General features: G+C 52.4%; 9 protein-coding genes across 9 annotated transcripts; 7 read left to right on the top strand and 2 right to left on the bottom strand.

The window, feature by feature from the left end:
• Positions 1-475: 475 nt before the first annotated feature.
• N7498_003649 (ATP-binding protein) lies at positions 476-2,239 on the bottom strand (the record flags this gene model as incomplete). The annotated part of the gene is made up of 5 exons (XM_058450711.1): positions 476-916; positions 972-1,312; positions 1,368-1,609; positions 1,669-2,034; positions 2,088-2,239. 5 exons carry the CDS (start codon positions 2,237-2,239, stop codon positions 476-478), a joined length of 1,542 nt encoding a protein of 513 aa, XP_058310173.1.
• Positions 2,240-3,695: 1,456 nt separating this feature from the next.
• N7498_003648 (translation initiation factor 3 subunit CLU1) lies at positions 3,696-7,711 on the top strand (the record flags this gene model as incomplete). Its single annotated transcript, XM_058450710.1, has 4 exons — positions 3,696-3,790; positions 3,893-3,952; positions 4,008-4,063; positions 4,118-7,711. Exons 1-4 carry the CDS (start codon positions 3,754-3,756, stop codon positions 7,709-7,711), a joined length of 3,747 nt encoding a protein of 1,248 aa, XP_058310172.1. The 5' UTR covers positions 3,696-3,753.
• A 755-nt stretch (positions 7,712-8,466) lies between these two features.
• On the top strand, positions 8,467-11,223 carry N7498_003647 (uncharacterized protein; the record flags this gene model as incomplete). Its single annotated transcript, XM_058450709.1, has 1 exon — positions 8,467-11,223. The coding sequence occupies one exon, from the start codon at positions 8,467-8,469 to the stop codon at positions 11,221-11,223; it is 2,757 nt and encodes a 918-aa protein (XP_058310171.1).
• Positions 11,224-13,355: 2,132 nt separating this feature from the next.
• N7498_003646 (ferric reductase family protein) lies at positions 13,356-15,149 on the top strand (the record flags this gene model as incomplete). The annotated part of the gene is made up of 1 exon (XM_058450708.1): positions 13,356-15,149. The coding sequence occupies one exon, from the start codon at positions 13,356-13,358 to the stop codon at positions 15,147-15,149; it is 1,794 nt and encodes a 597-aa protein (XP_058310170.1).
• A 1,144-nt stretch (positions 15,150-16,293) lies between these two features.
• Positions 16,294-17,156, top strand: N7498_003645 (glutathione S-transferase family protein; the record flags this gene model as incomplete). The annotated part of the gene is made up of 3 exons (XM_058450707.1): positions 16,294-16,373; positions 16,424-16,477; positions 16,532-17,156. The coding sequence occupies 3 exons, from the start codon at positions 16,294-16,296 to the stop codon at positions 17,154-17,156; spliced, it is 759 nt and encodes a 252-aa protein (XP_058310169.1).
• Positions 17,157-17,632: 476 nt separating this feature from the next.
• On the top strand, positions 17,633-19,855 carry bbp (putative zinc knuckle transcription factor/splicing factor MSL5/ZFM1; the record flags this gene model as incomplete). Its single annotated transcript, XM_058450706.1, has 8 exons — positions 17,633-17,783; positions 17,852-18,065; positions 18,125-18,342; positions 18,547-18,770; positions 18,829-18,937; positions 18,993-19,213; positions 19,272-19,660; positions 19,744-19,855. 8 exons carry the CDS (start codon positions 17,633-17,635, stop codon positions 19,853-19,855), a joined length of 1,638 nt encoding a protein of 545 aa, XP_058310168.1.
• Positions 19,856-20,296: 441 nt separating this feature from the next.
• Positions 20,297-22,576, top strand: N7498_003643 (anion exchange family protein; the record flags this gene model as incomplete). Its single annotated transcript, XM_058450705.1, has 5 exons — positions 20,297-20,625; positions 20,796-20,944; positions 20,995-21,082; positions 21,133-21,629; positions 21,690-22,576. 5 exons carry the CDS (start codon positions 20,297-20,299, stop codon positions 22,574-22,576), a joined length of 1,950 nt encoding a protein of 649 aa, XP_058310167.1.
• Positions 22,577-22,933: 357 nt separating this feature from the next.
• On the top strand, positions 22,934-24,564 carry dbp8 (ATP-dependent RNA helicase DBP8; the record flags this gene model as incomplete). Its single annotated transcript, XM_058450704.1, has 2 exons — positions 22,934-23,436; positions 23,505-24,564. 2 exons carry the CDS (start codon positions 22,934-22,936, stop codon positions 24,562-24,564), a joined length of 1,563 nt encoding a protein of 520 aa, XP_058310166.1.
• Positions 24,565-25,416: 852 nt separating this feature from the next.
• Positions 25,417-26,552, bottom strand: N7498_003641 (uncharacterized protein; the record flags this gene model as incomplete). Its single annotated transcript, XM_058450703.1, has 3 exons — positions 25,417-25,923; positions 25,982-26,161; positions 26,241-26,552. 3 exons carry the CDS (start codon positions 26,550-26,552, stop codon positions 25,417-25,419), a joined length of 999 nt encoding a protein of 332 aa, XP_058310165.1.
• Between the last annotated feature and the right edge of the window lie 1,145 nt (positions 26,553-27,697).

Raw genomic sequence — 27,697 nt, 5'->3', positions numbered from 1 at the left:
GAAGATTTGAACAATTGCGGGACCACGCGACCAGGGGGAAAAAAAGAAGTGGCAGGTAAGTGGAATGTTCCAAGGTCGGCGGTGAATACGTGATGATGTCATAACTATGAGCTACCCCTTGGTACAATAGCTTAAGTCGCCATTGCTTAAAATGATAGGGTATTTTTCTAGAATATTCTAGCACGTTTAGTAACGCCATTTTGGACACCGTTTGACACCTTCTAGAGGCTTTCTAGATACATTTCTAGATGCCGTTCTTGATACAGTTCTCAATAAATACTATTCAAGATACTATGCAAGACTGTGTTCTCGGCTAGACGCCTTTGGGAGAGTTGTATAAAAGATCATATTGAGCGATGCTGCCTATTAGTTACCATATTCCAAGATCTCGCATCAGGAGTAGATTTCAAGAAAATTTAATATAAAATCTATTTCAAAAAAGGTGACATGGAAACATGGAAACATGGAATGTACATCAATCATCCTCGCCTCCCTCGTTCTCTGCCACGGCAAACTCCACCGTCCCACTCTCGCGTCCCTTGGTATCCCGTACGACGATTCTGTACTTGCCCTGATTCCAGAGGTCCTTGATAGTCAGCTCGCGCGTACGGCCGAGACTCTCGATGTCGCCAATGCGCTCCAGAGTGCCGTCCAAGTGCTTGTCGAATCCTTCAATTGCGCAGATCTCCCGGAAGGCGCGCTGCATGGGAACAGAATCAGCGCGCACCATTGCTCGCGAGTCAATGGTGAAGATGTTATCGTGGTCGTAAGACTGGATGAAGTCGGCGCGGGTCATGATCTCACGTGCTTTGTGGAGCGGGATCTCGGGCAAGATATGGCCTCTCTCTGGGTCATAGGTTTGTTCCATTTCCTTTTCAAGCTCGACTAGAGCCTTAGCCAGGACCATAGCAGCAGACTGTTGAGATGTTTTAGTACGCTCTTGTAAAACCGGGACGGAGTAAGGCGCTTACCGAATATTTCTGCTCGTCCATCACATCATCATCCATCTCCATACCGAGAATCCAGCATCTGTTGAGGAACCATGTTTTTTCGGCCCGGCAAATCTCGTCACAGGTCGACGTGATGTTGTGGGACTTGGCAACTCGGTTCAGGAATGACAGCCGCCCCCCCACTTTGTCATAGACTTCCTCGAGGACCTTGGAGGGCAGATCCTCGTTGAAGAACTGCTGGCGGTATCTCTTCAATGCATTCATGGCCTTGTCCTTGGGCAGATCGGTAACTGGGATGACTTCCATGCGCGTGGCGTAGCGCTTCAGACGCTCGTATACCCAGTAATCGTCGCTGTTAAGAACTATTTAAAAATAAATATCAGTGATACTCGATCATCATGATGGCTGGAAACATACTAGTAGTGACAAGGCCACTTGCAGCCCATTGTTCGGCCCGCTGCTGAATCATCTCAAGCAGATCTTGGCCATCGTGATCGTCTCGAACCAAGTGAGCACTGTTGACAATGAGGACAAGCGGCGGCGTGCCCTTCTTTCTTCTGGCCAGAGCAACCTTCTCAAGCTTATTGAAGGCTCGTTCGATATCTAGCAGGGCCGTGGTATCACGCGGGCCACGGATACTGAAAAGGCTGCCAATATAGCTGTGGAATCTGTCAGAAAGATTGGAAATATACGAAAAATATAGAGAAGATATACATACTCTTCGTGGAATTCGTAATCCAGGGCCTTTCCAAGACGGATGCGGAAGATCTCAAGGTCGGCATGCGCCTCAAACATGGCACAACTGAGGCCATTGATTTTGCGCATTGCTTCGAGAAGCATAGAGGTCTTTCCGGTGCCCTTCTCGCCGACGATGAGATAGTAATGACCGCGGCTTCGCCCGGAAACAATGTCATCAATCCGCGTTTGCTCGTCTCGCGGAACCCAGTGCTCCTCCTGGGTATACTGGTGTTTGCCAGACACTACACCCGCGACTTCAAGAGCGGGATCACCTGGTTCAAATGCATTGTCCATCTTATCCAGGATCAGGTACTTGTAGTACCGGTGGTACGAGTAGCCCGCCGCTCTGTTGGGTAAACATTAGCCTGGTTATATCCCGTCATAGAGAGGCAAACCCACCCTAGAATGAAAATAGATGCTGCCGTCGTTGCAGCGGTCTCCAGCATCTTTAGGATGGTGGATTTCAGATTGGGGTCATCGCTCTTGCGACTCTGACCTTTGCCATCTTCCGTATCATTCTGATCAGTAGGGTCGGGGGTGTACTGGCCCATGTTTTTCGGGTCGGAAGAATTGAAGCGTTTGAATGTGTTCTGAACGAAACGTCCATTGGACCGAAGAGGTCTAGATAAGCCCTGTCGGGCATAGCTTGTCAGAGGCTGAGCAAGCCGCTTCCATAACATCTTGGTTGCGCCGCCTTATCTAATATTAGGGATCTCTCGAGATGGAGTTCTGCAATGCAACCGTATGCACTGAGGTCTGTAGATTGGACTTGATCTAAGGCACAGCGCAACAGCCACAGCAAGGCTACAGTAGACTGTGTGGGCTCAGGTCTGTCAGCGCCACACCACCAGGGGATGACGCGTCTGATAAAAGGGAGTGGACGGGTGGAAACCCAAGAATGTCAAATCGAAGAAGAAGCTTCAACGAACAAAGAAGAAAGAGATAACGAGAGACTGAAGTATGAAGTGAAAACAGCAAGGAGTGCGCGAGTTATTGTGGCTGAGGCGCAGTGGAGTCTCTTTCCTCGATCTCACGGGCTTGGCAATGTCGATTGGGGCTCAGCTTGCTTTAACGTGTCGTAGCCGAGTCCCGGCTGTGTCGACTAGCGTTCTTGGAAGTTGGGATACGGCAAACCACCGGGGTATATCAGCTCTATGTTTGGTTTTGCGTATGCAATGCCGGAATTGGAATTTAGTCTGGGGGTCAAATTGTGGGACGGTTCCTGAGCCACCGAGTCAAGTCGTGCTACCTAGAAATATTCTCACCTTTTGAACTGTAGTGGTATTTCGAGTTAAACTGAGCAATGCTTACATACAGACACTATATATTAAACCCATGTAATTTTGCATACTTCCAAAGTTGAGTATCCACCGTCAAAAGTCCGTCGAAAACTTGCTTATCGCTGTGGGGAAGTACGCCTGAAGCTAAATGACGAAACCCAGCAGTACGAGCCTGTTTCAGGGGGCTTTAGATGTCTCGGAAATGGCTATGAATCGATATTTTATTGATGCGATGAATTACGAATTATCTCTCACCTTTCGAAAAAGCTCAAGATATCCTCGCGTGTCATCATGTTGAGGCCTGAGGCATCATATACCTACGAGTTACTTTCATGAGTCGCTGCCTACCTAGATATGTAAGTACAGAATAACGACCGGGGTTTAACAAATCCAAAGAGCCTCTTTCTTATTAGCGTCGAATTAAGCAATACCAAGGGGTTGTTGCCCGGAAGCAATTCGAAGAATCCCAGGTTGTGGAGAAGACTCTCCGCGGCGCCTTCCCCGAACCCACCGCCCGAGCACTTCCGAGGGTATGCCGCATCCGCGAAATTTTCTCCTCCGTTCCACCGTTCCTGTACCGACTATTTCCTTTTTGCATCTCTCTCTCTATCTGGGATACGGGGTTTTTGGCTTTTCTGCTTCAATTGCCCTTATCCTTGTATCTTAGCGACTCTTTTTTCTTCCCTGCCGAGTCCCCGCAGGTCCTCATTTTTTCGCCTCCGCTCGACGGGAGATAGCTATCGCAGATTGATTTTGCCGGAGCTATCCTATACCGATTTGACATAATGGCGCAATCTAATGGGGAGTTGGAACACTCGAAAGGTCCGTCCGCCCTCGAGACCACGTTGTCACACGAGACATCGGATCGAAGCATAAAACGCGAACAACATTCGATTGGAGAGGCATACGCTGACATTTCAACAGAGGTTCCTCAGCAGACAAACGGCAATGGCCCCGAGGGCGTGGAAGAAGAGAATGCCGGTGGTATGTGGGATTAACCATGGCCAGGTGGAATGGTGGTTTTCTGACTCGTGTCAAGGTCTCTTCCAGATCTCCGTGAAGCTCCCTCACGAGCCTTTCAAGATCCAGGTGATGGTAAGTGGATTGTCTCAACGGCCATGGGAAACCACTGACCCTTTGTGTCAACAGGTGTCCAGCCAAGAGCAGGTACAAGATGTCCGTCAATCGATCGTCGAGCTCCCCGGTACCTTCCAGTACACATGCTTCCATCTGGAGTACAACGGAACCCGCATCAATGACTTCATTGAGCTGTCTGAGGTCCCGGATCTCAAGGCCGATTCCGAGATCGTGCTGGTGGAGGACCCCTACACCGAGAAGGAGGCCCGCATGCATGTTGTGCGGATGAGGGAACTGGTTGGTGCTGCGGGTGACCGGGTAGACAACCTTCATGGTATCTCTGCAGGCCTTTCCCTGCATGATGCTATCGCGGCCGAGGCCGCTGCTGCTGCTGAGTCGGAGAAGGACCACTCGCTCGCCAAGTACAACTTGACTGGTACCTCTTCGCTGCAGACCATCCTGCCCAAGTCCGACGCCCCCCTCCCGAAGACGGTCAAGTCGATCTCTCTGTCGCCGTGGAACCCTGCTCCGTACCACCTCCGCCAGAAGGGTCACTTGCTGTACCTTCAGGTCACCACCAACGAGGGTGAGCAGTTCCAGATCACCTCCCACGTCTCGGGCTTCTTTGTGAACAAATGCTCGAACACTCGCTTCGATCCTTTCCCGAAGGTGATGCCCAAGAATGTCAGCGGCAGTGCACACTCCCTCCTCACCCTGCTCTCTCAGCTGTCGCCCTCGTTCAACACTGCCTTCGAGGCCCTGCAGGAGTCCAACAACCAGAAGGATCTCCTGACTACCTTCCCCTTCCAGAACGCGATCCCCAACAGCCCATGGCTCGTTGCCCCGGCCTCATCCAGCTTGAGCACTCACCAGCCCGATATCACTCGCTCTCAGGAGAGCTACCTGATCTCTGGTGTGGACAATGCGGAGACCCTGCGTGACTGGAACGAGGAGTTTCAGACCACCCGCGAACTGCCCCGCGATACCGTTCAGGATCGCGTTTTCCGGGAACGCTTGACCTCCAAGCTGTTCGCTGACTATAATGAGGCCGCTGCCCGTGGTGCCGTCCTGGTTGCACGCGGTGAGGTTGCTCCTCTGAACCCGACTGAGGCACGGGATGCCCAGATTTTTGTATACAACAATATCTTCTACTCTTTTGGTGCTGATGGCGTTGGCACTTTCACCTCCGAGGGCGGTGATGAGGCTGCACGCGTTGCCGTCGGCAAGGACGTTTTGGGTATCAAGGCAGTCAACCAGCTCGATATTCAGGGCCTGTTCACTCCCGGTACTGTTGTCGTGGATTACCTTGGTAAGCGCATTGTTGGCCAGAGTATTGTTCCTGGTATCTTCAAGCAGCGCGAGCCTGGTGAGCACCAAATCGATTATGGCGGTGTTGAGGGCAAAGAGGTTGTTGCCACCAACGAGGAGTTCGTTCCCGTCTTTGAGAAGCTGTCCAAGGCTCTCCGCATTAAGTCGCACCCGGTTTGGGACAAGGATGGCAAGCGCCACAACCTTGAGGGCAGCGTTGAGACCAAGGGTCTCCTTGGTACTGATGGCCGGAAATACGTTTTGGATCTGTACCGTGTTGCTCCTCTGGATGCTTTATGGCAGGAGGAGGATGGCAGCGATGTGTACCCCCACCGCATGTCCGTCCTGAGACTGGAGCTTGTCGAGGCGTACTGGCGTAGCAAGATGAGCGCGTACGTCAAGGCCGAGGTGGAGAAGCGCCGCGCTGCTAAGGCTGAGGAAGCCCCCAAGGAGGGCAAGTCAGAGGAAGGCTCTGAGGAGAAGACCGAGGAGTCCGCCGACAACGAGCGCGTCGACATCTCTGGATTCGACCTGTCTCTTAACCCCGATGTCTTCAGTGGCCAGGTCCCTCAGACTAACGAGGAGAAAGAGCAGTGGGCCAAGGATGAGCAGGAGGTGCGCGATGCTTGCGACTACCTGCGCTCCAAGGTCATTCCCGAGCTGATCCAGGATCTGCACGATGGCGATGTTGGCTTCCCCATGGATGGCCAGTCGCTGACCCAGCTCCTCCACAAACGTGGTATCAACGTCCGCTATCTGGGCAAGTTGGCTCAGCAGTCCAACGAGAAGGGTGCTCGCGTGCACGCTCTGTCCACTCTCCTGGTCCAGGAGATGGTTGCCCGTGCCTTCAAGCACCTTGCTCACAACTACCTGTCTAATGTCCCTGCTCCATTCGTTGCTCCCTGTATCGCGCACCTGCTGAACTGCCTGTTGGGCACTGATGTGAACGCTGCCCCCCGTGCAGAGATCGATGAGTCGCTGCGTGAGGTCTACCCCGAGGGTGACTTCTCCTTCGAGAAGGTCACTCCCGAGTCCCTCCGTGCAGAGATCGAGAAGCAAGTTTCTGTCCGCTACCGCTACCCTCTGGAGCAGGGATGGGTCAGCTCGCTGCGCCATCTGCAGCTTCTGCGCGATATCTCGATCAAATTGGGTCTCCAGCTTGGCGCCCGTGACTTTGCTTTCTCGAAGGCCCAGGTCAAGGAGCAGGCTCCTCCCACCAATGGCGCCAACAGTAATGCTAACGATGACGGCAAGAAGAAGAACAACAACAAGAAGAAGGGTGGTGACAACAAGTCGAAGTCTCCAAGCCGCCCCGAAGTGGAAACCAAGCCTGCCCTTTCCATCTGCGCTGATGATATCCTGAACATTGTGCCCTTGGTTAAGGACGCCGCTCCTCGTAGTGCTTTGGCCGAGGAGGCTCTGGAGGCCGGCCGTATCTCGCTCATGCAGAACCAGAAGCAACTGGGCCAGGAGCTCATTCTGGAGTCGCTGTCTCTGCACGAGCAGATCTACGGTATCCTTCACCCCGAGGTTGCCAAGTTGTACCACCAGCTCTCCATGCTCTACTACCAGACCGAAGAGAAGGAGGCCGCCGTGGAGCTGGCCCGCAAGGCTGTTATCGTGACCGAGCGCACCCTGGGTGTTGACTCGGCTGACACCATCCTAGCCTACCTTAACCTGAGTCTGTTCGAACATGCTTCCGGTAACACCAAGACTGCCTTGGTGTACATCAAGCACGCCATGGATCTCTGGAAGATCATTTACGGAGCTAACCACCCCGACTCTATCACCACTATGAACAACGCCGCCGTGATGTTGCAGCACCTTAAGCAATACGGTGACTCTCGCAAGTGGTTCGAGGCCTCTCTCGCTGTCTGCGAGGATCTCTTCGGCAAGCAGTCCATCAACACCGCGACCATCCTCTTCCAACTTGCCCAGGCCCTGGCTCTGGACCAGGACTCCAAGGCTGCCGTTGGCAAGATGCGCGAGGCCTACAACATCTTCCTTGCTCAGCTTGGCCCCGAGGACCGCAACACCAAGGAGGCCGAGACATGGCTCGAGCAGCTCACCCAGAATGCTGTCTCCATCGCGAAGCACGCCAAGGATATCCAAGCCCGTCGCCTACGCCGCATCGCCATTAACCCTCGCGGATCCACCATGGGCACTCGCGTCCAGCCCCAGGTCGGCCAGACTGTGCCCGAGAGTGCCGGTGCCGCCGCTTCCGGTATGGACTCTCGCAGCATTGATGAGCTGCTGAAGTTCATCGAGGGTAGCGATGCCAGCTCCTCGCGCTCCAAGCAAAAGAAGCGCACTTCTGCCAACCCCAAGCTCCGGGGCTCCAAGCAGTCTAAGGCATAGATCTCTATTGCCATTTGATTAGTTCGGGTATTTCCCTTTCTTGATCATTTGTGTCTTAACAGTAAAGTACTCCATGATTGAATTTCGGAAGGGGCTCGGGGTTTCACGTTTGATGAGCGAAAAATGCTGTATTTTAGATCTCTCTCCTCTCTCTGTTATATTTTTTGGACGTGATGAGCCTGTCCTGGTTAATGAGAAGGCTCACGGACTCGGTTGTACTATATTGCCCCATATCTGGATGTGCATGATGCGATTGTACTTGAGGGTTTGCATACGGCAGTTCCAATTTGGGTCATTGTCAGATTCCCTGAGAACAAGATACGTACCTCTGCATTAGATCTGTGTATAAACACTGCTATTGAGGCTATTCTCGATATAACAGCGAACAATGCCTCAAGGTGCGGTTCACCGCCGGCGCTTGACCGCATTCGGGACCCACCTTTGTTTACTTTGTTTTGCCCTCCGATCTCCGTGCTGGTGTTCGCATTCGCGTCCGCATTCCATTTGACACGCACCTCTTATTTTGGGTTCCAGCATATCTTATCCCTTATCCTAGGTTAATATTGCTCCGAAGTTTGCAATGCTTGAAGGCCTGGTGTGGTGATTGCCATGCAGCATCGCAGAGTTGGTTTCAGGCCCCGTTACTGCAGTATGACACAAAGCCCCCTCAAGGCTTGCCCTTTTGAGGACGAGACTGACGGATTTTCCTACAGCTGTATGGCTTTGGTAGATAGGTTTATCCCCATTTATTCCTAATGGACGACATTCAACCCACCGCGCGATGGGCGAACCGCATGCTGCGCCCTTTGACCTCCATATACCGTCGACTCGAGAAACACCATGAAACACTGGCGATCATCGCGGCCGAGTCAAGGAGAAATGATCCGAGCGAGGATACCAATACGCATGCGCAGGAAATCGCCGGACCTGTTCGTACCAGAGACAGCTTCTCCGACTCGGACGCGGATGAGGACGATCCAGTTTGGATACCCGGGAGGAAGCCCGAGCAGCGGCGTAACAGGCATAATTATTCGGGCCGAGGACAAGGAAGGGGAGGGAGGAAACGCATCAGATTGTCAATTCACAGCCCGGAAGCCCCTCGGACGTTACCGGGCGCGATCGAGCTCACAACGCCTGTTATTACCGGCAAGCGATGGGAGATCCCGTCAAGCGTTCGATCCCAATCGTCGGTTGGCCGGCGAAAGACAACGAACCCATCAGAACAGCGACAAGCTTTTCGTGACCGATATCCGCTGCACAAGAGTCCATGGCAGACGCTTCTCGACCATTCAGACGACTCGGGGTTTGCCAACATAGCCCACAACCTCGACCGCGTTTTTCAGAATTTCCTTTGCAACACGCGGATCATTAAGCGCGATACGAATGGCATATCCGCCAAACCTGAGCGCGGTGCACGTTCCTTGCTCTCTATGGTCGCGCGCAGCCTGCCGGAGTTTATTGCAAGCGAGCAGGAGGCACAGAACGATATGGAGAAGGATGGCGACGAAGATATGTGCGATGCCTACTTTACGGAACTGGAGTCATTCTACGCACCCCACAGCAGAGGCTGGAAGCCTCTCCGCGAGGCGGTTCGTGCCCAGGGCATTTACTTGGTATCTACCATGATCCAGAACAAATGGGTGACGGATCCCATCGCATGTGCACTGATTGAAAAGTGCGGATATCATGAATTAGACGCGTATGAATCACTCCTCTCAACGTTCCTCTCGACGCGCACAAGCTACCCTTGCCCTCTAGCTCTCAATCCCGTCACGGAGTCGTGCATCGGGGACCCTGTTCTATTATTGAGAAAGTACACCCACTATGGGCCAGCCAGCCGGTCCTTTATCTTTAACGAACTTTCCACGCTGCTTATACGTGGCGCGCTGCCTCCAGAATGGATGGCGACCAAACATTGGACCAGTTGGATGACCCGTGCCACCATATCATTTTCTAGAGGTGATAATGACTGCGCTGCCGCTTCACGGTTGATCGAGGCTGTACTGGCTTCCGCCAGCGATATCCGTCCGGTTACCGAGGCACCAAAGCCTAGAAGAGGACATCCAGTCAAGCGCCGCGATGCTCGTAGAAGAGCGACTCGAGCTTCTTTCGGAGCACCGACGGGCAAACCTAACATTTCCCGACCTTGTCCCATGCTGGTTAAAGATGCACTGAGCAACCACATCACAAGTCTCTTGGCGGCATTATGTGGTATGCATATCTCACGGTCCCGCGACACGGAGGATATGGAGATCTTTAACGGGACAAAAGCGGGCCACATCATCAATTATCTTTCATTTACACTGGTGCAAGACATGGAATCGAGGCCAATCTCTCACATTACCAACCTCACATCGCATCAATTGTTTAGACGTGGGTGCGTCTTGTTGGCAACTTGTCTTTTGCAGTGTAACGATGCGGCTTTAGTGGGCGACAGCCAATGTGTGATGGCGTCAAGCCCCAGACTCGAAAAGTATTGCGAGATTTTGGCATCGCGCGCCGACTTGATGAAGGAACTGGCACTATTTGTCCGGCAGGCTTTCCGATGCTTTCGAAGTGCCACGGACAACGAACATCTCCACACGGCCCAAGAGATTCACCGCATTATCTCGCAGTTCCCTCGCTTGGCAGGTGCGTCGTGTCTATCTGCGCTGCTTAGTCAAATTGCCATTGAGGCCGCCATGGGATTTGCAGAGGGCACCGGGGAACCGGGTGATCATTTGTGGGCACTTGAGATTCAAGAGACAGTCATCGCGCTACAGAATGGGAAGGAGCCAAGTCCGGAAGCTACGAGTGAACTAGAGGAACAGGGGCAGCGCAGAGGGTTCCGGTGGGAAGAAAGCATTGGAGAATGGGTTGCCCGTACACCGGCAGCCAAAGTGAACCCAGTGCCTAGTGTGTTCGTCAGAAGACGAATATCCACGACTGTACTACCTACGCCCTGGATCTTCTGCTCCACGGATAGCAGCTCTCCCGAGTCGGATCGATTCGAAGCACCCGCCTCGAGTTTGACCTCATCACCCTCATCTATTGGGACCGATGGGACGAACCGGGAATTTGAGGAAATCGACTCATCGCCTCTACGCCCGGCTAAACGTCGGCGGCCTGCTCGCGAGGTCGTGATTGAAAATTCAGAAGACAGACGGTGTGGATCCACGTCCTCTAGCCTTGATATCAAATCTCCCTCTTTGGAACCCGTGCCTCCGCGGCGTCGCATTCTGCGGGAGATGTTGAATCACAACACCGCTAGCCAACCTGCTCTCAGCACAAAGCCTGCATCCAAGATCGAGGTGGTCATTTTCAACAGGAAACAGGCCCGCACAAGCGAAGAAACTGCGCATCCCTCTTCAGGATCCGATGAGAAACACGGCCATCGTGCGGTAGAGCGACGAAGGCCTGGGCGACCTCGAATTTCAGACATCCCCACTGTGGCTGTCCGGTCTGCCTCTCAGCGAAGGTTCATCATTCCTTGTTCGGAGGATGGCAGCGACGACGAGCTAAGCTTCATGTAGCAACCCTCTGGGCCTTCTGAAACGGGGTCGTGAGAGATTCTTCGCCCCGCTGGGCTGGCAGATCATTTATCTGGAGAGAGTCTTGAGTCCGGTTTCGCGTACTCCGTATCTAGTTCATTTTGCATTGCGAACGGACCTCATTAGAAATTGAGGTGTTCGACGGGGGACGGTTCGACGGAGCTTAAGCGAGCATGAACTCGACCGAAACCCAAAATTGGGTTCAAGGACGGTCCACATTTTTGGAGACGATGTTTGAGATTTTTACGACATGATACCCTTAGCTTCGGATTAGCGTTGTTTCTATTTTTTTCTCTTTTCCTTGTGTTTTGATTACCCGTTCTCGGTCTGCGCCATGGTTCAGTCTGGTCCCGATCTACCAGGAGACTCGGGACCTGCGGGACCCGATTTAGATCTAAAGTTTACGAGTGATACCTTTCACGTGAGAAAATGGCATCTGAAACCGGACAAGTCTACCGGACAAGTCTACACACGGGCTGCGTTCATACTTCACTTTATCTGTAGCATGCAGAGATCACTTGAGAGTCTGTGTAGAGGGGGCGCCATTCGTTGCAGACACTGGATGTAGCAGCATCAATATCTGCTACCTGCCGTATGCTCTCTACAGAACCTCCACCTTCAAGTCCCGTTTCAGCCGCCTGTCACGTCGGGCTTGACACAGGGGAAGTCTGCGGGCCGGAGGCCCTTCTCGGATGGAGATACTCCATCTAGAGAGGTTAAGGTCTGGGATAAATGAAGCCAAGGCATCCGAAGCCAGCGGAGATCACTAAATCGAGTGGAGGCGTACTCCGTAGTTCGTGAGAAATAGCGTCGAGCTAAATATGTTTCAGTCGGAGGCGGGTTCCGTGACTGTCGCGTGGACAGTCGGGCCTATCGAGTTCCTCCCGAAACTCTCCCTTTCTCGGGGTCGCGATGCACAGATTGGCTCCCCAATGAAGCAAGGGCCACATCTTCAAACCGCGGATCAACCAAACCGCGGTGCCGAGGATCGGCTAGTGACTAGCGCGTTTGTTGCTCCCAAGCCAAACCCAAGAAACAGGGGCGTTTCAGGATCGACCAGTCACACCCGGCGCAGCGCGTCCCGCCACATTCTAGTGCCAAGCCCCTACCTATCTCGCGGTGATGGCAAAGATGCAAATCTTGCTATGCCTGAATTCGCCTCTAGGTATTTGATTCGATTCATGGATCTATCCTAGGTAGAATGACCGGGCCGGTTCGGTCTGGCCCTGTCCCTCGGTCTGGCCTGTCCCCCTGACCGGTGACATGGCCAGCATTCATAGAATCGTACCCGTGGATTGAGGAGCTCGGTGTCCAGAACACGGAGTATGATCAGTTACAGGATGAGACGATACTCGAGTTGTGCCAGTAGCACGGTTACCCGGACCTTTTTTCGGCCCAGCCTTATTTCTATATGATCCCTCTGTCATCGTGGATCCGGGTGAGGGCTTGGCCTGTCTCATATCCTCCCCACCCTCCACGCAGAGCCCAAAAGTGCTTTTCTCTCCTTTCTCCCTTGACGTGCTTTGTTTCTTCTACGAAATTAATCATTGTCCTTCTTTCGGTTCCAATTTTCTTTATATCTCTGACAATCGTCATTGGCGGTCGAACTAGCTTCCAACCGAGTTTTGCTCTGTAGTGACCCAGTGGTCACCAGCATTCCGTTCGTTGTCCTCGACAGAATCGGGCCTCTGGCAAGCATTTCGGCCGATCTGTCATTCCTGACGCGGTGCCGTGCACGATTTGACGACAGGATATTCATCGATTGATGTTTACTCCTTCGTTTTCCACATTTCAACCCATATGTTCAGCAAACTAGGCAGGCCCTTCGACACCGGCCCTTGACGCCGTATCACCTAGCTATCGTGGCCCTTCACTGCATTTCCTTCTTCTTTCGCAATTTAAAGCAGCCCGGTGTTGCTTGAGGCAGTGCTGCCCACCATTCGTTTCGCCCCGCAGAACTCCAGCACTTTCTAGGCCCTGATATCAAGCCTTCCCTTCCTTACTCCAACTCATCAGGCAAGCTGGTCTTGTCCATTAGCAAAAGCTGGTCTTGTCCATTAACAAAAGCTGGATCCTCCCTATATAATTTCAAGGCGTCCAATTCTCGACACATCATGCAGCACCTCGTTCTTACTCTATCCCTCGTGGGACTGAGTAGCGCAATTGAAATCGAAAAGCGATGGACCAAGACCCCTCTTCCACTGTCCTACGTAGCAGCCAGTGATACCTTGGCACGTTACACCATCCTCATTCTCGGGTGTGTCGCTGCCTTATATCTCGCCTGGCAGATCTGGTTTCGATTCACGGCTCACCTCCGACGACTATCCACTTTCGGCGATGACAGACAGCAATACTTCGTGCCCGCACACGGCACATTCTCCTGGGTGAAGGAGCACTTGATATATGCCCCGTTGTTCCGCACGCGCCACAATCGCGAGATGCAATTGTCATCGGCTATCAACATGGGTACCCTTCCCAGCCGTTTCCATGGATTACTTGTCTTCGGAGTTATTGCCATGAATGTGATTCTATGTGTGGTTACCGTTCCCTATGGCTCCGACGAGCTCTCTGCCGCAGGCGTTGTGCGCAACCGTACTGGCACGATGGCCACTGTGAATCTGATTCCTCTGATCTTGATGGCTGGCCGGAACAACCCTCTCATCGCCATGCTCCATGTACCCTTTGACACATGGAACCTGCTCCACCGCTGGCTCGGTCGTATCGTGGTGCTAGAGGCCGTTGCACACACTTTCTCCTGGGCAATTCCCGTGGCCCAGGAGAAGGACTGGAAGACGGTTGCCATGGACATCGGTAGCAGCAGCTTCCTGATCGTTGGCACGGTTTCCACCGCCGCTCTTGTAGCACTGATGCTGCACTCCCCGTCGCCCATCCGCCATGCTTTTTATGAAGTCTTCGTCCACCTCCATTTTGCCCTCGCAGCCGTCTCCATTGGCTTCCTCTGGGTGCATCTGGACGGCTTGGCTCCCCAGATCTACGTGCTCGTCGCTATCATCCTATGGGTCCTGGAGCGAACCACTCGGCTCTTCATCATCATCTACCGGAACTTCGGTCGGGAGTCTACCACCGCAGTCGTCGAGGCCGTGCCAGGCGATGCTATGCGCATCACCCTACGCATGGCGCGACCATGGACTTTCCGCCCTGGTCAGCATATCTACCTTTACATTCCCGCTGTCGGATGGTGGACGTCGCACCCGTTCTCAGTCGCCTGGAGCGAAGCCGACAACCTGATGATCGATGAGAAATCATCTTTGCCAATGTCACAAGAGGATCTGATTCGCTCGCCACAAAAAGAAACGATTTCCTTACTCGTTCGCCGTCGCACCGGTATGACCGATAAACTATTCCAGCGGGCCACCAACGCCGGCGGCTCTCGCGTCGTTCTTCGCGCCTTTGCGGAAGGTCCCTACGGCAATATCCACTCCATGGACTCATACGGAACGGTGATGCTTTTCGCCGGTGGTGTCGGAATCACACACCACATCCCCTTCGTCCGCCATCTCGTGTCCGGCTTCGCCGACGGCACATTAGCCACGCGCCGGGTGACCCTCGTCTGGATCATCCAGTCCCCCGAGCACCTAGAGTGGATCCGGCCCTGGATGCTCAGTATCCTGGCTATGGACCGCCGTCGCGAAGTCCTCCGCATCATGCTCTTCATTACCCGGCCGCGTAATACCAAGGAGATTCAAAGTCCCTCCTCCACCGTGCAAATGTTCCCTGGTCGACCTAATATCGACACCCTTGTCGGTATGGAAGTTGAGAACCAAATTGGAACTATGGGTGTCATGGTTTGTGGCAACGGAGGCTTGAGCGATGATGTGCGCAAGGTTTGCCGGAAGAGACAGGGCCCCACGAATATCGACTACGTTGAGGAGAGTTTCTCTTGGTAGATGTGCTCATGCGAAGATGTTTGTTGAGTTGCTAAGCGTATAGGTTGTGACATGTCTTGGTCGCTTTCTTTTCTTGTCTTGCTCTCTTTCCTTCGCCAACTCTCTAGCTTGGACTCTAGAGTTTGCTTCCGTTCCTTTAGCCTTGGCCTGGCATTTTCCTGTATAATTCTTTCGACAACAACTTGTCATACTCCCTGATGCGTGTGTAATTACTTTGGGAGTTGTAAACATTCTTTATGTACTAATGCAAGATATGAAGCAACCTTGAACTTCTTCCTGACTCGCAAGGTAAAATATAAAAATATAAAAAATATAAAAAAAAAAGGACGAAACTGTCAATTCCTTTTGTGGGCATCTGTTTCATCTAATGTTGGAGTGGAAAAGCAAGCTGAGGTTCAAGTGGTAGTAGCGAAACGGTGTAATCATGGCCCCCCGGCAGTGTCCAGATGGGGCTGAAATGGTGAATAATTTAGTAGCTTGGACGCCAGCTACAATGAGTGTGGGTACATATAATCAAACAGAGAATACTACCGAAGCGGACTTTGATAAGACCTCCAACCTCATGGTGAAAGGACCCTATTGTCTCGGTCAACAACTACAGGGCTCTTTCTGGCAGGAAAGCCAGAATAGGTCTTGAAGACCGTCGCTGGATTCAGTTCCTTTGGCCTGGTTGGAGAACCAGAAGAGATCGTTAGCGCCATGGCATTCATGTGTGGGAAAGGCAGCAGCTGGATGTCCGGTCGGACTGCCCGGGTAAATGTTGCAATGGCTTAATTTAGCCGGTGATAGCTCCTGGTATACTGTACTCATGGATTATAAGTAATCAATTGGTCTGTTTGTCGGCATGTGAACTTTGTTGTCTCGGGAGATTCATTTGTCAGCTCGCGTTACCCAACGTCATGCTGCTCTAGTTGGTTGATTTGAGTGAGCTCGTATAAGTCTTATCGGAATGGGGATAGACGTGCATGGTGATTATTCAGAAATGCCCGGGGCGTGGAAGCTTCGGCGGGATTAGAAATCCGAGTGGGGTGAGCTTGGGATGACCTCAATCCCGTCGCTTTAAATGCCCCTCCAAATCCACTCGTAGATCTTACAACAGATCGTTCCCACAGTAATTTGACAGTCACATTCGATATCTCCAAAAATGAGTCGCCCGGACATCACTCTCTACACGGCCCAGACTCCCAATGGGATCAAGATCTCCATGGCGCTGGAGGAGCTAGGGTCTGTGATCAGCTCAGATGCGTTTCGACCTGCCACTGACAGCATAATAGAGTGCCCTACAAAGTTGAGAAGATCGACATCTCTAAGAACACGCAAAAGGAAGAGTACGTGCTTACAGTTGCATCAACTATTGGAACCCGAGACTGACAGCTGCACAGCTGGTTCCTCGAGATCAACCCCAACGGCCGCATCCCCGCTTTGACAGACACTTTCAGTGACGGCCAAAAGATCCGCCTGTTCGAGTCTGGCAGCATTCTGCAATACCTGGCAGAGCAATATGACACCGACCACAAGATCTCGTTCCCCAAGGGCACCCGCGAATACTACGAGATGAACAACTGGCTGTTCTTCCAGAACGCCGGCGTTGGTCCCATGCAAGGCCAGGCTAACCACTTCTCGCGGTATGCCCCCGAGCGCATTGAGTACGGTGTGAACCGATACGTCAATGAGACCCGCCGCCTGTACGGTGTCCTGGACAAGCATCTCGCTCAGTCCAAGTCCGGATATCTTGTCGGGGACCATGTTTCTATCGCTGATATCTCTCACTGGGGCTGGGTGGCGGCTGCTGGATGGGCTGGCGTTGATATTGAGGAGTTCCCGCATCTGAAGGCCTGGGAGGAGCGGATGGCTCAGCGGGAGGGCACTGAAAAGGGCCGCCATGTCCCCTCAAAGCACACCATCAAGGACTTGATTAAGGATAAGGCTGCTATGGAGAAGAGCGCCGCCCAAACACGGGCATGGGTCCAGCAGGGCATGAAGGATGATGCGAAGAACAAGATCTGAGGGAGAGATGAAGACGTAATGGCCTTAATATCTCTCACGATAATTTAGGAGATTATATTCATCCAATCTTGGCAAAGAGCAGCTGAGACCAATGTAAATGGAGAATTGAGAACTCGTCACCTCTAAACCTTGCCTGCTCGACTGTTCGATTATGATATGATTTCGATTGACCTGTGATGGCCTCTGAAGAGCCCTGTGCCAGGCTTAGTATCGCTAAATTATCCAGAAGCTGGCCCCCCTGAGCCCAGAATCATCGCCAAACATTGAACCACCACAGGACAACGAGCACCTCTTTTTGATGTACTCTTGACTTAAATCGAGGTCTCACCTGTAACCGGTCGTAAACAGATCCACCGTCCGGCAGAATCCATTCACCGCCATGGCATATCACGTGGCGCGTTGCCACTTTTCACTGAACGGGAGCTTCTTCCTTGGAAGACTCGTCATACCACTAACGGCCTTTGAATTCAAGAGTCATGGCTTGGCGCAATCAAGGCATTACGGGCTCTAACAACATCCCTCTGGGGAGTCGCCGCCGCGGGTTTGCGGAGGAGGAGGATGATAGTCGGACTGCTACTCCTTCTTCCATGCCCGATGGCCCTAAGCGTGGCCGCAGCCCCGTTCGAGGTATGTTCGCCCCCCCCCAACGAGTATTTCGCAAACCTTTGGTTTTGACTTTTATTCTTTCGACGCAGCGGACCCCCCGGCCGATGGTGTCAAACGGCGCAAGAAGCGCAACCGCTGGGGAGACCAGCAGGAGAACAAGGCTGCCGGCCTAATGGGCTTGCCCACGATGATCATGGCGAACTTCACCAGCGAACAACTCGAGGCTTACACCTTGCACCTGCGTATCGAGGAGATCAGCCAGAAGCTTCGGATCAACGATGTGGTCCCGGGTGATGGCGATAGGTATGTACAAGCTCTATGGCATGCGCCTTTCGCAAGACGCAAGATACTGACTCGTGCAGGTCTCCTTCGCCGCCGCCGCAGTACGACAACTTTGGTAGACGTGTGAACACTCGCGAGTACCGTTACCGCAAGCGACTCGAGGATGAGCGTCACAAATTGGTCGAAAAGGCCATGAAGACCATCCCTAACTACCACCCGCCCTCTGACTACAGACGTCCCACCAAGACCCAGGAGAAGGTCTACGTCCCAGTCAATGACTATCCAGAGATTAACTTCAGTATGATAACTAACCCTCTAACTCCTAACTGTCCCTTCACTATGTCTTTTAAGGCGCCCTGCTCGACTCGAGTTGACGAGATTTCCTCGGATGTCCTCGGCCCGTTTCTTGCTAACCCTTGGGTGCTTGATGTTGCACATTGCTCTGCGCACTTTACAATTACCGGATGAACTAACACTTAGCTCTTTGCTATCTTTTTTAAAGTTGGCTTACTCATAGGACCTCGTGGAAACACTTTGAAGAAGATGGAGACGGAGTCCGGAGCCAAGATCGCCATTCGAGGCAAAGGCTCCGTCAAGGAGGGCAAGGGCCGATCTGACGCCGCTCACGCTAGCAACCAGGAAGAAGACCTTCACTGCTTGATCATGGCCGACACCGAAGAGAAGGTGAACAAAGCCAAGAAGCTGGTGCACAATGTCATCGAGACGGTAAGCTATAACTCTGTTTTCTATCTTCTCAATCTAGATACTAACGAGACATTTCTAGGCCGCTTCTATTCCAGAAGGTCAGAACGAACTCAAGCGCAACCAGCTTCGTGAGTTGGCTGCTCTCAACGGTACCCTCCGTGACGATGAGAACCAAGCTTGCCAGAACTGTAAGTCTATGAATGCCTCTTGTCACTGAGAATGTGGTTTCTAACTGTTCGACAGGTGGTCAAATCGGACACCGCAAGTACGATTGCCCCGAGCAGCGCAACTTCACTGCCAACATCATCTGTCGCGTCTGTGGCAATGCTGGACACATGGCTCGCGATTGTCCCGACCGCCAAAGAGGCAGCGACTGGCGCAACAACCAACAAGGTGGCTTCAGTGGTGGCCGTGGCGCTCCTCGTGCCATCGGTACTGGCGATGCTGTTGACCGTGAGATGGAGGTGAGTTTCTTTAATCCCGTGGGGACAAAGTACATATTGATACTGATACCGGTTTTAGCAACTCATGAACGAGCTGTCTGGTGGTGCTCCCGGTGAATACCCGCCCCGTCGTATTGAGGCCGGTCCCGAGCAGGGTGGCTACCCTGACGATGGTGATGCGAAGCCCTGGCAGCGCGGCCCGCCGGCCGGTGACGTGGCTCCCTGGCAGCAGAGAGGCCGTGACAACCGCCGCGACGACTACGGATCCCGCAGCGGCGACTACGGCGCTGCTCCTCCTTGGGCTGCTGCTCAGCAGAGCCAGGGTGGTGATTACGGCTATGGAGCCCAAGCTGGATACGCTGCGCCGGGCACCGCCCCCAGCGCTGTCCCCGGCGCTCCCCCCGGTGCTCCCCCCGGTGCTGCACCTTGGCAGCAACCGGCGCCTCCTGGTGGGCAAGCTGCTTACGGGTACGGAGGATACGGAGGATACGCCTATCCTCCTGGCATGGCTGCTCCCCCCCTCCGGGCATGCCTCAGATGGGTTACGGCAGCCCTCCTCCCCCGCCTCCTCCTGGCGACCAACCTCCTCCCCCTCCTCCTGGCAATCAGCCTCCTCCTCCACCTCCCAGCGATCAGCCTCCCCCGCCCCCGCCTCCGGCGTGAGCAATTTTGGTCCCGCCGCTGGTTTCATTGTGAAGAAAAGTTGTGGAGGATGGTTTCGTTTCGCTCTGATCCCGAGGAAGAAGTTGCCTTGTATCTTTGTCACGTAATACTTCCATTTTCAGTCGCGCCTTGTATTTGAAAATCATCATTCTTAGTCACTCTCAACATAGCATCTTATTTTCTTTCAGTAGCTTCGTAACTTTGTAGCTTCGTTGGAGATTCTCCGCGATGACCTCAGGCCCCACATCCAGTCTTGGCTCCCAGTTCTCTTATTTTGCGTCCCCGCAGATCGGTTCCGTGCAACATCTGTTTGTACGCAATTGATTAGCGCTTTCTATCAGCCCCGACTTGGGAACGGTCTACTGCATCGTCACGTCTAGTTCAGTGCCGCGCATGCAGGGATCGTCGCATGGGGACTTCTCCCTCCCTTCGGGTCCCAATATGCACGCTTCCGCCTCATCCTCTCAGCGGAAGCCTTCTTGGAAGTCCCAACGCTTATCGTCTATCCGTTCCGGCAAGTCTGGTCATGCTTCGCGTCACTCCCAGTCGATTTCATCCGCGAGCCAGCGGGAGCCAGCACGCGAGGAGCCGCCGCGTCGCGCGTCGGCGGCAACCTCTGCCCAGTCGTCCCAGCCAAAATGGTGGCGGGTGCGTTTGTTCCGGGGAATGATCAAGGATGTCAAGCGGAGAGCACCCTACTACTGGAGTGATTGGACGGACGCGTGGGATTATCGCATTGTGCCGGCGACCGTTTACATGTATTTTGCTAAGTACGATTCTCTATTGTTTCCATTTTGACGGTTTTATTTCCTTTGCTTCTTCTGGTCCCATCTGTCGCCATGAGTAAATTCCTCGTATCCATTGGGAATCGAGGCAAGGTCTCGGGCTGAATTTCGTTCACCAATATTTTTGCGCAGCAGAGTGCTTACAATGGCCGCAGTATTTTGCCTGCCCTTGCTTTCTCTCTGGACATGTTTGAAAAGACAAACCAGAGCTTCGGCGTCAATGAGGTTTTGCTTGCCTCTGTTCTTGGAGCAGTTGTGTTTTCTCTCCTCGCTGCTCAGCCTCTGGTCATCGTGGGCGTTACTGGTAAGTTTTGCCACTTTGAGACTCAATTTCTCAAGCTAAGATCAATTTAGGTCCTATTACCGTGTTCAATTACACAGTCTATGATATTATAGCTCCTCGAGGTACCCCATATCTCGCTTTCATGTGTTGGATCGGCATGTAAGTTGCGCCCTCTTGACTCGCCAGTGACATATTAACATGGGTATTAGCTGGTCATTGGTTATGCATTGGCTCCTGGCAATCACCAATGCTTGCAATGGGCTAAAATATGTCACCCGCTTCTCATGCGACATCTTCGGTTTCTACGTTGCCTGCATCTATATCCAGAAGGGTATACAAGTCCTGACCCGCCAATGGGGCGCCGCCGGCGAAACTTCAGCCTACCTGGCCATCATGGTAGCACTTCTTGTGCTGATGGCTGCATGGATCTGCGGAGAATTGGGTAACAGCAATCTCTTCGGGAGATACGTACGGAAGTTCCTTGAAGACTACGGCACGCCGTTGGTCATTATATTCTTCACCGGCTTCGTCCACATTGGTCACATGAGAGACGTCGATGTTGCCGTTCTTCCTACTAGCAAGGCATTCTTCCCTACACTGGATCGGTCGTGGCTGGTGCGGTTCTGGGATATCGACGTGGGAGACATCTTTTTGGCCATTCCTTTTGCGCTTCTCCTGACAATTTTGTTCTACTTTGATCACAATGGTTGGTAGCCCTGAGCTGACATTGCCTGTTTTATGACTAACATTGAACTTTCTCCGCTAGTCTCTTCTCTCATCGCGCAAGGCACCGAATTCCCTCTCCGCAAACCGGCCGGGTTCCACTGGGACCTCTGGCTCCTTGGTCTCACTACCTTTGTTGCCGGTCTACTTGGAATCCCCTTCCCTAACGGTCTTATTCCCCAAGCGCCTTTCCATACATCCGCGCTCTGCGTCACACGTCAAGTGGCGGATGAGGACGAATCCAACAAGGGCAAGGCTGTTCGCATCACAGACCACGTAGTAGAGCAACGAGTTAGCAATCTCGCGCAAGGCCTTTTGACCCTCGGTACAATGACAGGCCCGCTTCTCATTGTCCTCCATCTGATCCCACAGGGTGTAATGGCCGGCCTGTTCTTCATCATGGGTGTTCAAGCTCTGCAGGGTAACGGTATCACACAAAAGCTGATATTCCTTGCCCAAGACAAGAACTTCACGCCCGGCTCCAACCCTCTCAAGCGGCTCAATCGACGCGCCGCTGTCTGGGTATTTGTCATTATTGAGCTCCTTGGCTTCGGTGCGACTTTTGCCATCACCCAAACCATCGCTGCTATTGGTTTTCCCGTCATCATTCTTCTTTTGATCCCTGTGCGGTCTTTCCTATTCCCCATGTGGTTTACTCGTGAGGAACTGGATGCCTTAGACGCTCCAACCGCCAGTCCCTTTACTATGGAGAGCGTTGGTGGTACCCATGGGTTAGATGAAGATGCTGAAGAGGCGACGAGTAGCGGAGCAAAAGGATTTCCAAGCAGAGACGACGGAGTCTTGATGGACCGCCCGTCTTCTTCCTCGGGATCTGCCATTGAAGACAATGATTTGGAGAGAGGTGAGGCATATGAGCTTCCGTATCTGTCATCTGTAAGGAGGAGGAGCACTACCAGCCGGAACAATTGAATTGCGAGCCGGAATAGTCACGGTGCACAGACGGTAACGTCTAAGATGCTACGATGCCTGTAGTTTGAACTCCACGGAATGAATATAGCTCCCTAATATATCCAACACCTGAGTTACTAAATAATGTCCCAACTTGGTACGACTCCTCATTCATCCCATGTGTATAATTATTCTCGTGTTCTTTTCTACCACCAGAAATCAAATTTTTGATCCCAAATTTTAGTCCGGATATAGTCACGTGATATCAAGACCAACAAGATTTTTGTCTCGAATTCAGGGCATAATATTCTCACCGCCAGATCAAGATAACTTTTTCTGCCGCGAAATTATTTCCCCGAGTCAAAGCAGCAAACAGTAATGGCGCCCTCGAAAGAAGACCCGGTGTCCGAGGACTCATATGCATCTGATAGCTCTGAAGATAATCAGCACGATGTCCAAGACCGTGCACCGAAGCGCCGCCGTCTCTCCGAGTCCTCCAACGACTCCTATGTTGCGCCTGCGCCGCTCCCCACCCTCACCCGTATCAAGAAGAAGGACGATACTGTGAAGAAGCCCGAAGCTACAGGCGAGGAGGAACCTGTCACTATTGCTGATGCCCTCGAAATTGGACTTCGCAGCGAGGAGTCTACCTTTGGGGCTTTGAAAGTTTCACCGTGGCTCGTTGGTTCTTTGACGACTATGGCGATTCGACGGCCCACGGCTATTCAAAAGGCGTGTATCCCTGAGATCTTGAAGGGTCGGGACTGTATCGGTGGAAGCCGAACTGGTTCAGGAAAAACAATGGCTTTTGCGGTTCCTATCTTGCAGAAGTGGGCGCAAGATCCGTTTGGAATCTTTGCTGTGGTATTGACACCGACGAGGTATGTGCAGCCAAAGGATAACTCCAATCATCCCTTAACCGAGTATACTGATCCCTTTTTCTTCACAGAGAGCTTGCACTGCAGATCTACGAGCAATTCCAGGCTGTCGGAGCACCGCAGAGCATGAAGCCCATTCTCATTACTGGAGGCACAGATATGCGACCCCAGGCGATCGCTCTGGCACAAAGACCCCACGTCATCATTGCAACCCCCGGCCGGCTAGCGGACCACATCAAGACTTCAGGCGAGGATACAGTGGCGGGGTTGCGCCGGGTTAAGATGGTCGTGCTTGATGAAGCAGACCGACTGCTGGCGAGCGGCCAAGGTAGCATGCTGCCAGATGTGGAAACCTGTCTCTCTGCGCTACCTCCCTCATCAGAGCGCCAAACTCTCCTTTTCACAGCCACTCTGACTGCAGAGGTTCGGGCACTGAAGTCAATGCCTCGCACTGAGGATAAGCCCCCCATCTTCGTGACCGAAGTATCAACCGAAAACCAAGGAAACATCCCGCCAACCCTCAAGCAGACCTACTTGAAGGTCCCCATGACACATCGTGAAGCCTTCTTGCATGTGCTTCTATCCACAGAGGCAAATGTCTCCAAGCCCGCCATCATCTTCTGCAACCACACCAAGACCGCGGATTTGCTCGAGCGCCTTCTGCGTCGCCTTGGACACCGCGCCACCTCCCTCCACAGTCTCCTTCCTCAGTCGGAGCGTACATCCAACCTTGCGCGATTCCGCGCAGCCGCTGCCCGAGTGCTCGTCGCCACAGATGTCGCATCGCGTGGTCTGGATATCCCATCCGTTAGCCTAGTCATCAACTTCGATGTCCCGCGCAATCCAGACGACTACGTGCACCGTGTTGGTCGTACTGCTCGTGCCGGTCGAGCCGGTGAGGCCGTCACGCTAGTTGGACAGCGTGATATCGAGCTCGTGCTCGCTATTGAGCAGCGTGTGGGTCGACCTATGGAAGAGTGGGCCGAGGAAGGCGTCAGCATCGAGGGCCGTGTTACTCGTACTGGAGTGCTCAAGGAGGTTGGCTCGGCGAAGCGTGAGGCTACGGGTGAGATTGAAGAGGGTCGTGACGTTCTGGGTCGCAAGCGTAATAAGTTGAAGAAGGTCCGGTAAATAGTATGCGGGACCTGTATATACTCATGTCTACTTGATACCATCTTTAGAATCAATGTCTACTTTAGCGATGCCCATTGGTGGAGAAATAGAACAATCGAGGTCTTTGATATTTTGAAGAGTACACAGTAATGTAGACCGGCAATGAGAAATGCCTTGCGATGTCACGGCGACTACTATAGCAAACAACTTCGTAGGCATCATCATTTCAATCTCAACAAGGTTAAAAAGTAGCCAATATGATATCTTCAAGTAAGGGGACGTCAGCAATCTTGTTTTCTCAAGGAGCCAACGAATTAGATCTCAAGTATTGGCACATTTGATCTTAAGATGCAACAACGCCTTTTGTGATCTGTCTAATCTTCGTCATCTTGCAGATCCCCGCTCTCCCTAGCTCCGATCTGAGGATCGAGAACATTACGGTGAAAGACAGGCCAGTTGTGTCTGTATGTCGTGGCTTCTTGGGTTTACATCAAATCTAGGCAGGTGGAGACCGTGGATGGCATGGCTCTATCTATCTGAGGATCACCTAGCGGTAATCTACAATGGTCAGACGAGTAAGAGTATACAAATGGTATCGTTGATTGCAAGTGATTAGAGTGTTTGTGGAGGACGCCGCATGTTCCAATTATAGAGCGTCCACAATATCTCCAAGGCCAATGCTAAGAGGCATAATGTATCAAACAGTAATTGATATAGTCATTGCAGCACGCTTCATCATCTCCAAACAATACTCCAGTATTGCAGGAACCTCAATCATGCAAAACATAGGATCCAGGGAATTATACCCTTTGGATACATCGCGTAGGGCAGGACGCGTCATTGGCATAATTTCATGCCAATTCTGTATAGTTACCCAGTCCATGAATTGGGAGTGCTGTTTCTCTCGGAAGTGCTCATGAGCTTGAGTAACCCATCAACCGCGTCTCCTCTTTGCGACGGCGACAGATTGTCTCGCATAGCATCGTCTTCGCGCTTTGCAGCCGCAGTAACATCGTGACTGTGAGCATAGCGGACAACCGTAGCCGGAGGGCTGCTCAGCTGCATTGGAGATCCAAGAGTGCGAGGAGGGGTGCGATGAGACGTCTTTGCCCGGCCCGTTGATGATTGTGTAGGGAGGTCAGGCGTTTTTTGAGAAGGAGTGGAGCTCATTTCGGCGGTCGTGCCAATTCGAGGAGTGCGGAATTGAGAGGGTGTGGCATGTTTTCCGTAGGCCATAGAATGGGAGGAGAGAGCCGAGAACGAGAGGCGAGGACATTTGCGGCTGTGTGCCTCGAGCTCGGATACTCGACGGTCAATTTGGTGGTCGGTGACATTGCGCATAGCACTTTGAAGCGTGTTTCGAAGAAGTGTTGCTTTCTTGAAGAATACAGTTAGCATATGCCGCGGAATGATAGATTAATGGAGCCCCGCTTACTTCTTGTATGAACATCTTTCGCGCTTCGGGGTCTTCGGGAACAGGCCGTGTTTCTTTTTCTAAACTTTGAGACGCGGTAGAAAGTCTGTCGGTATCCATGGGATCTTGGGTCTGGTCGCGTTCTGGCTGGGAGGGTGGTGTTGGGACGCGGATTCCCATCGCGTCTGATTCTTGATCCAGCTATGGTGAGACATCCATGTTAGCCAATCGCTCTTCTGCTTTCATTGTCCAGCTCCAGCGGTCATATTTGCAAGCTTACCTTTTGACTGTCATGTTTGACTGTTGATTGGGAGCTTTCTCCCTCAAGGCCCCGCGGCTCCTGCACGTGTCCGTTGTTTACGTCGGTCTCATCCACCTGATCTCTCGTCCGTTTTTGACCAGCAAAGATCGGTGAGGGGAGGAGCTTCTTGGGTGATGTATTCATGAACAAAGACCGTTTGACGGGGGTTGTGGCGACCGAGAGCGGTTGTTTGCTCTGGTGGGCTGGCGAAAGACACGCGTTGGTGTCTTTTTCTCCGAGAATGCGGCGTCCGTCCTTGACGGGACTGAACTGCATTGAGGCTGACTGCATGTTGGAGCGTGCTCTGAGACCGAGACTTTGTAGGAGAGGAGGGTGTAGAGCTGTGTCGAGGTCTAGAAAGAAAGATACAAAGCGGCGGGGGAAGCGGAGCCGGGATCTCGTGGTCCACGCGAACAATGCAAGCAACACAACCAGGAAGACAACAATACAAGATCAAAGAGGAAGATCAAAGTGTGAGAAAGAAGACTTGGAGAGCAAGGGTGTTCCCAACACAAAACGGTCGCGTCAATCGCGTATAGTCTCCCGATACCTTACTAGCCTTGTATAGATGCACGGACGCGGTTCCACACCGAGGTCGTGTTGAGCACGCGTCCACGGGTGCCCTGACTTAGGGGCTGGGCTAGTTTGGATCATTTGAACCGGTTTATTTGACCTGATCGTATGTAGTATTTTTTATTGATAGTCAATAAGCGTAACATATTGCCCTGAACCTTTTATGACATAGTGGGCAGTGGCAAAAAAGGCAGGCAATTTTAATTTTGCCCGTTGATTATTGGTCTTACCCTTAGGGTGAAATTAAAATATTCGGGTCCTAATTCTAGCTAGACTCCGAGCCAGGCCAATGGCGCGTATTGACTCGAATTCTTGCCTCACGCGCTGTTGTGTGTCGTGACCGCGACGCTTATCGCGATAACCAGGGCTCCCAAATGGGGTTAGTAGTTCGACGTCAATGCAGCAAGGTTCGGAGAATTGCAGTATGCGCCACTCTTTTGGCTATTGAACACATTTGATGGGTCGTGATTGACGCTGTTTTGACCATATAAGTTATTCCTCACCTGATTCGACATATAGATGGTCAAGTCATGAGAAATATTTATAAGAAAACTTTCACTACCAGAACCATAGAAATATATTCTCTACTCGCTCTCGTTAGCATAGTGCTTTTCTCAAGTGCTGTCATGTCAAAGACAAATTCTATCTAAAGTTGTGTCTGGACTGGTTCTATATATCTGCGACAAATACTGCTGCCACATATCCCAAGTTTCAACCCCATCGTGCTGAGCATCTATGACATGGTCAGCATAGCCAGCATTTTGTTATGGGATTATAGTTTTCATTCCAAAGTAAACTATGAAAGATACACTTTCAGATATGCTGTCTGAAGGGTCAAGTCGCGCGGTGTTGGTCCCGAGCTG

The sequence above is a fragment of the Penicillium cinerascens genome (genome assembly GCF_028974065.1).
Source record: "Penicillium cinerascens strain IBT 15544 chromosome Unknown contig_24_segment0_segment0, whole genome shotgun sequence".
In the NCBI taxonomy this organism is placed as follows: Eukaryota; Fungi; Ascomycota; class Eurotiomycetes; order Eurotiales; family Aspergillaceae; genus Penicillium; species Penicillium cinerascens.
This window is presented reverse-complemented; position numbering and strand designations above follow the sequence as displayed.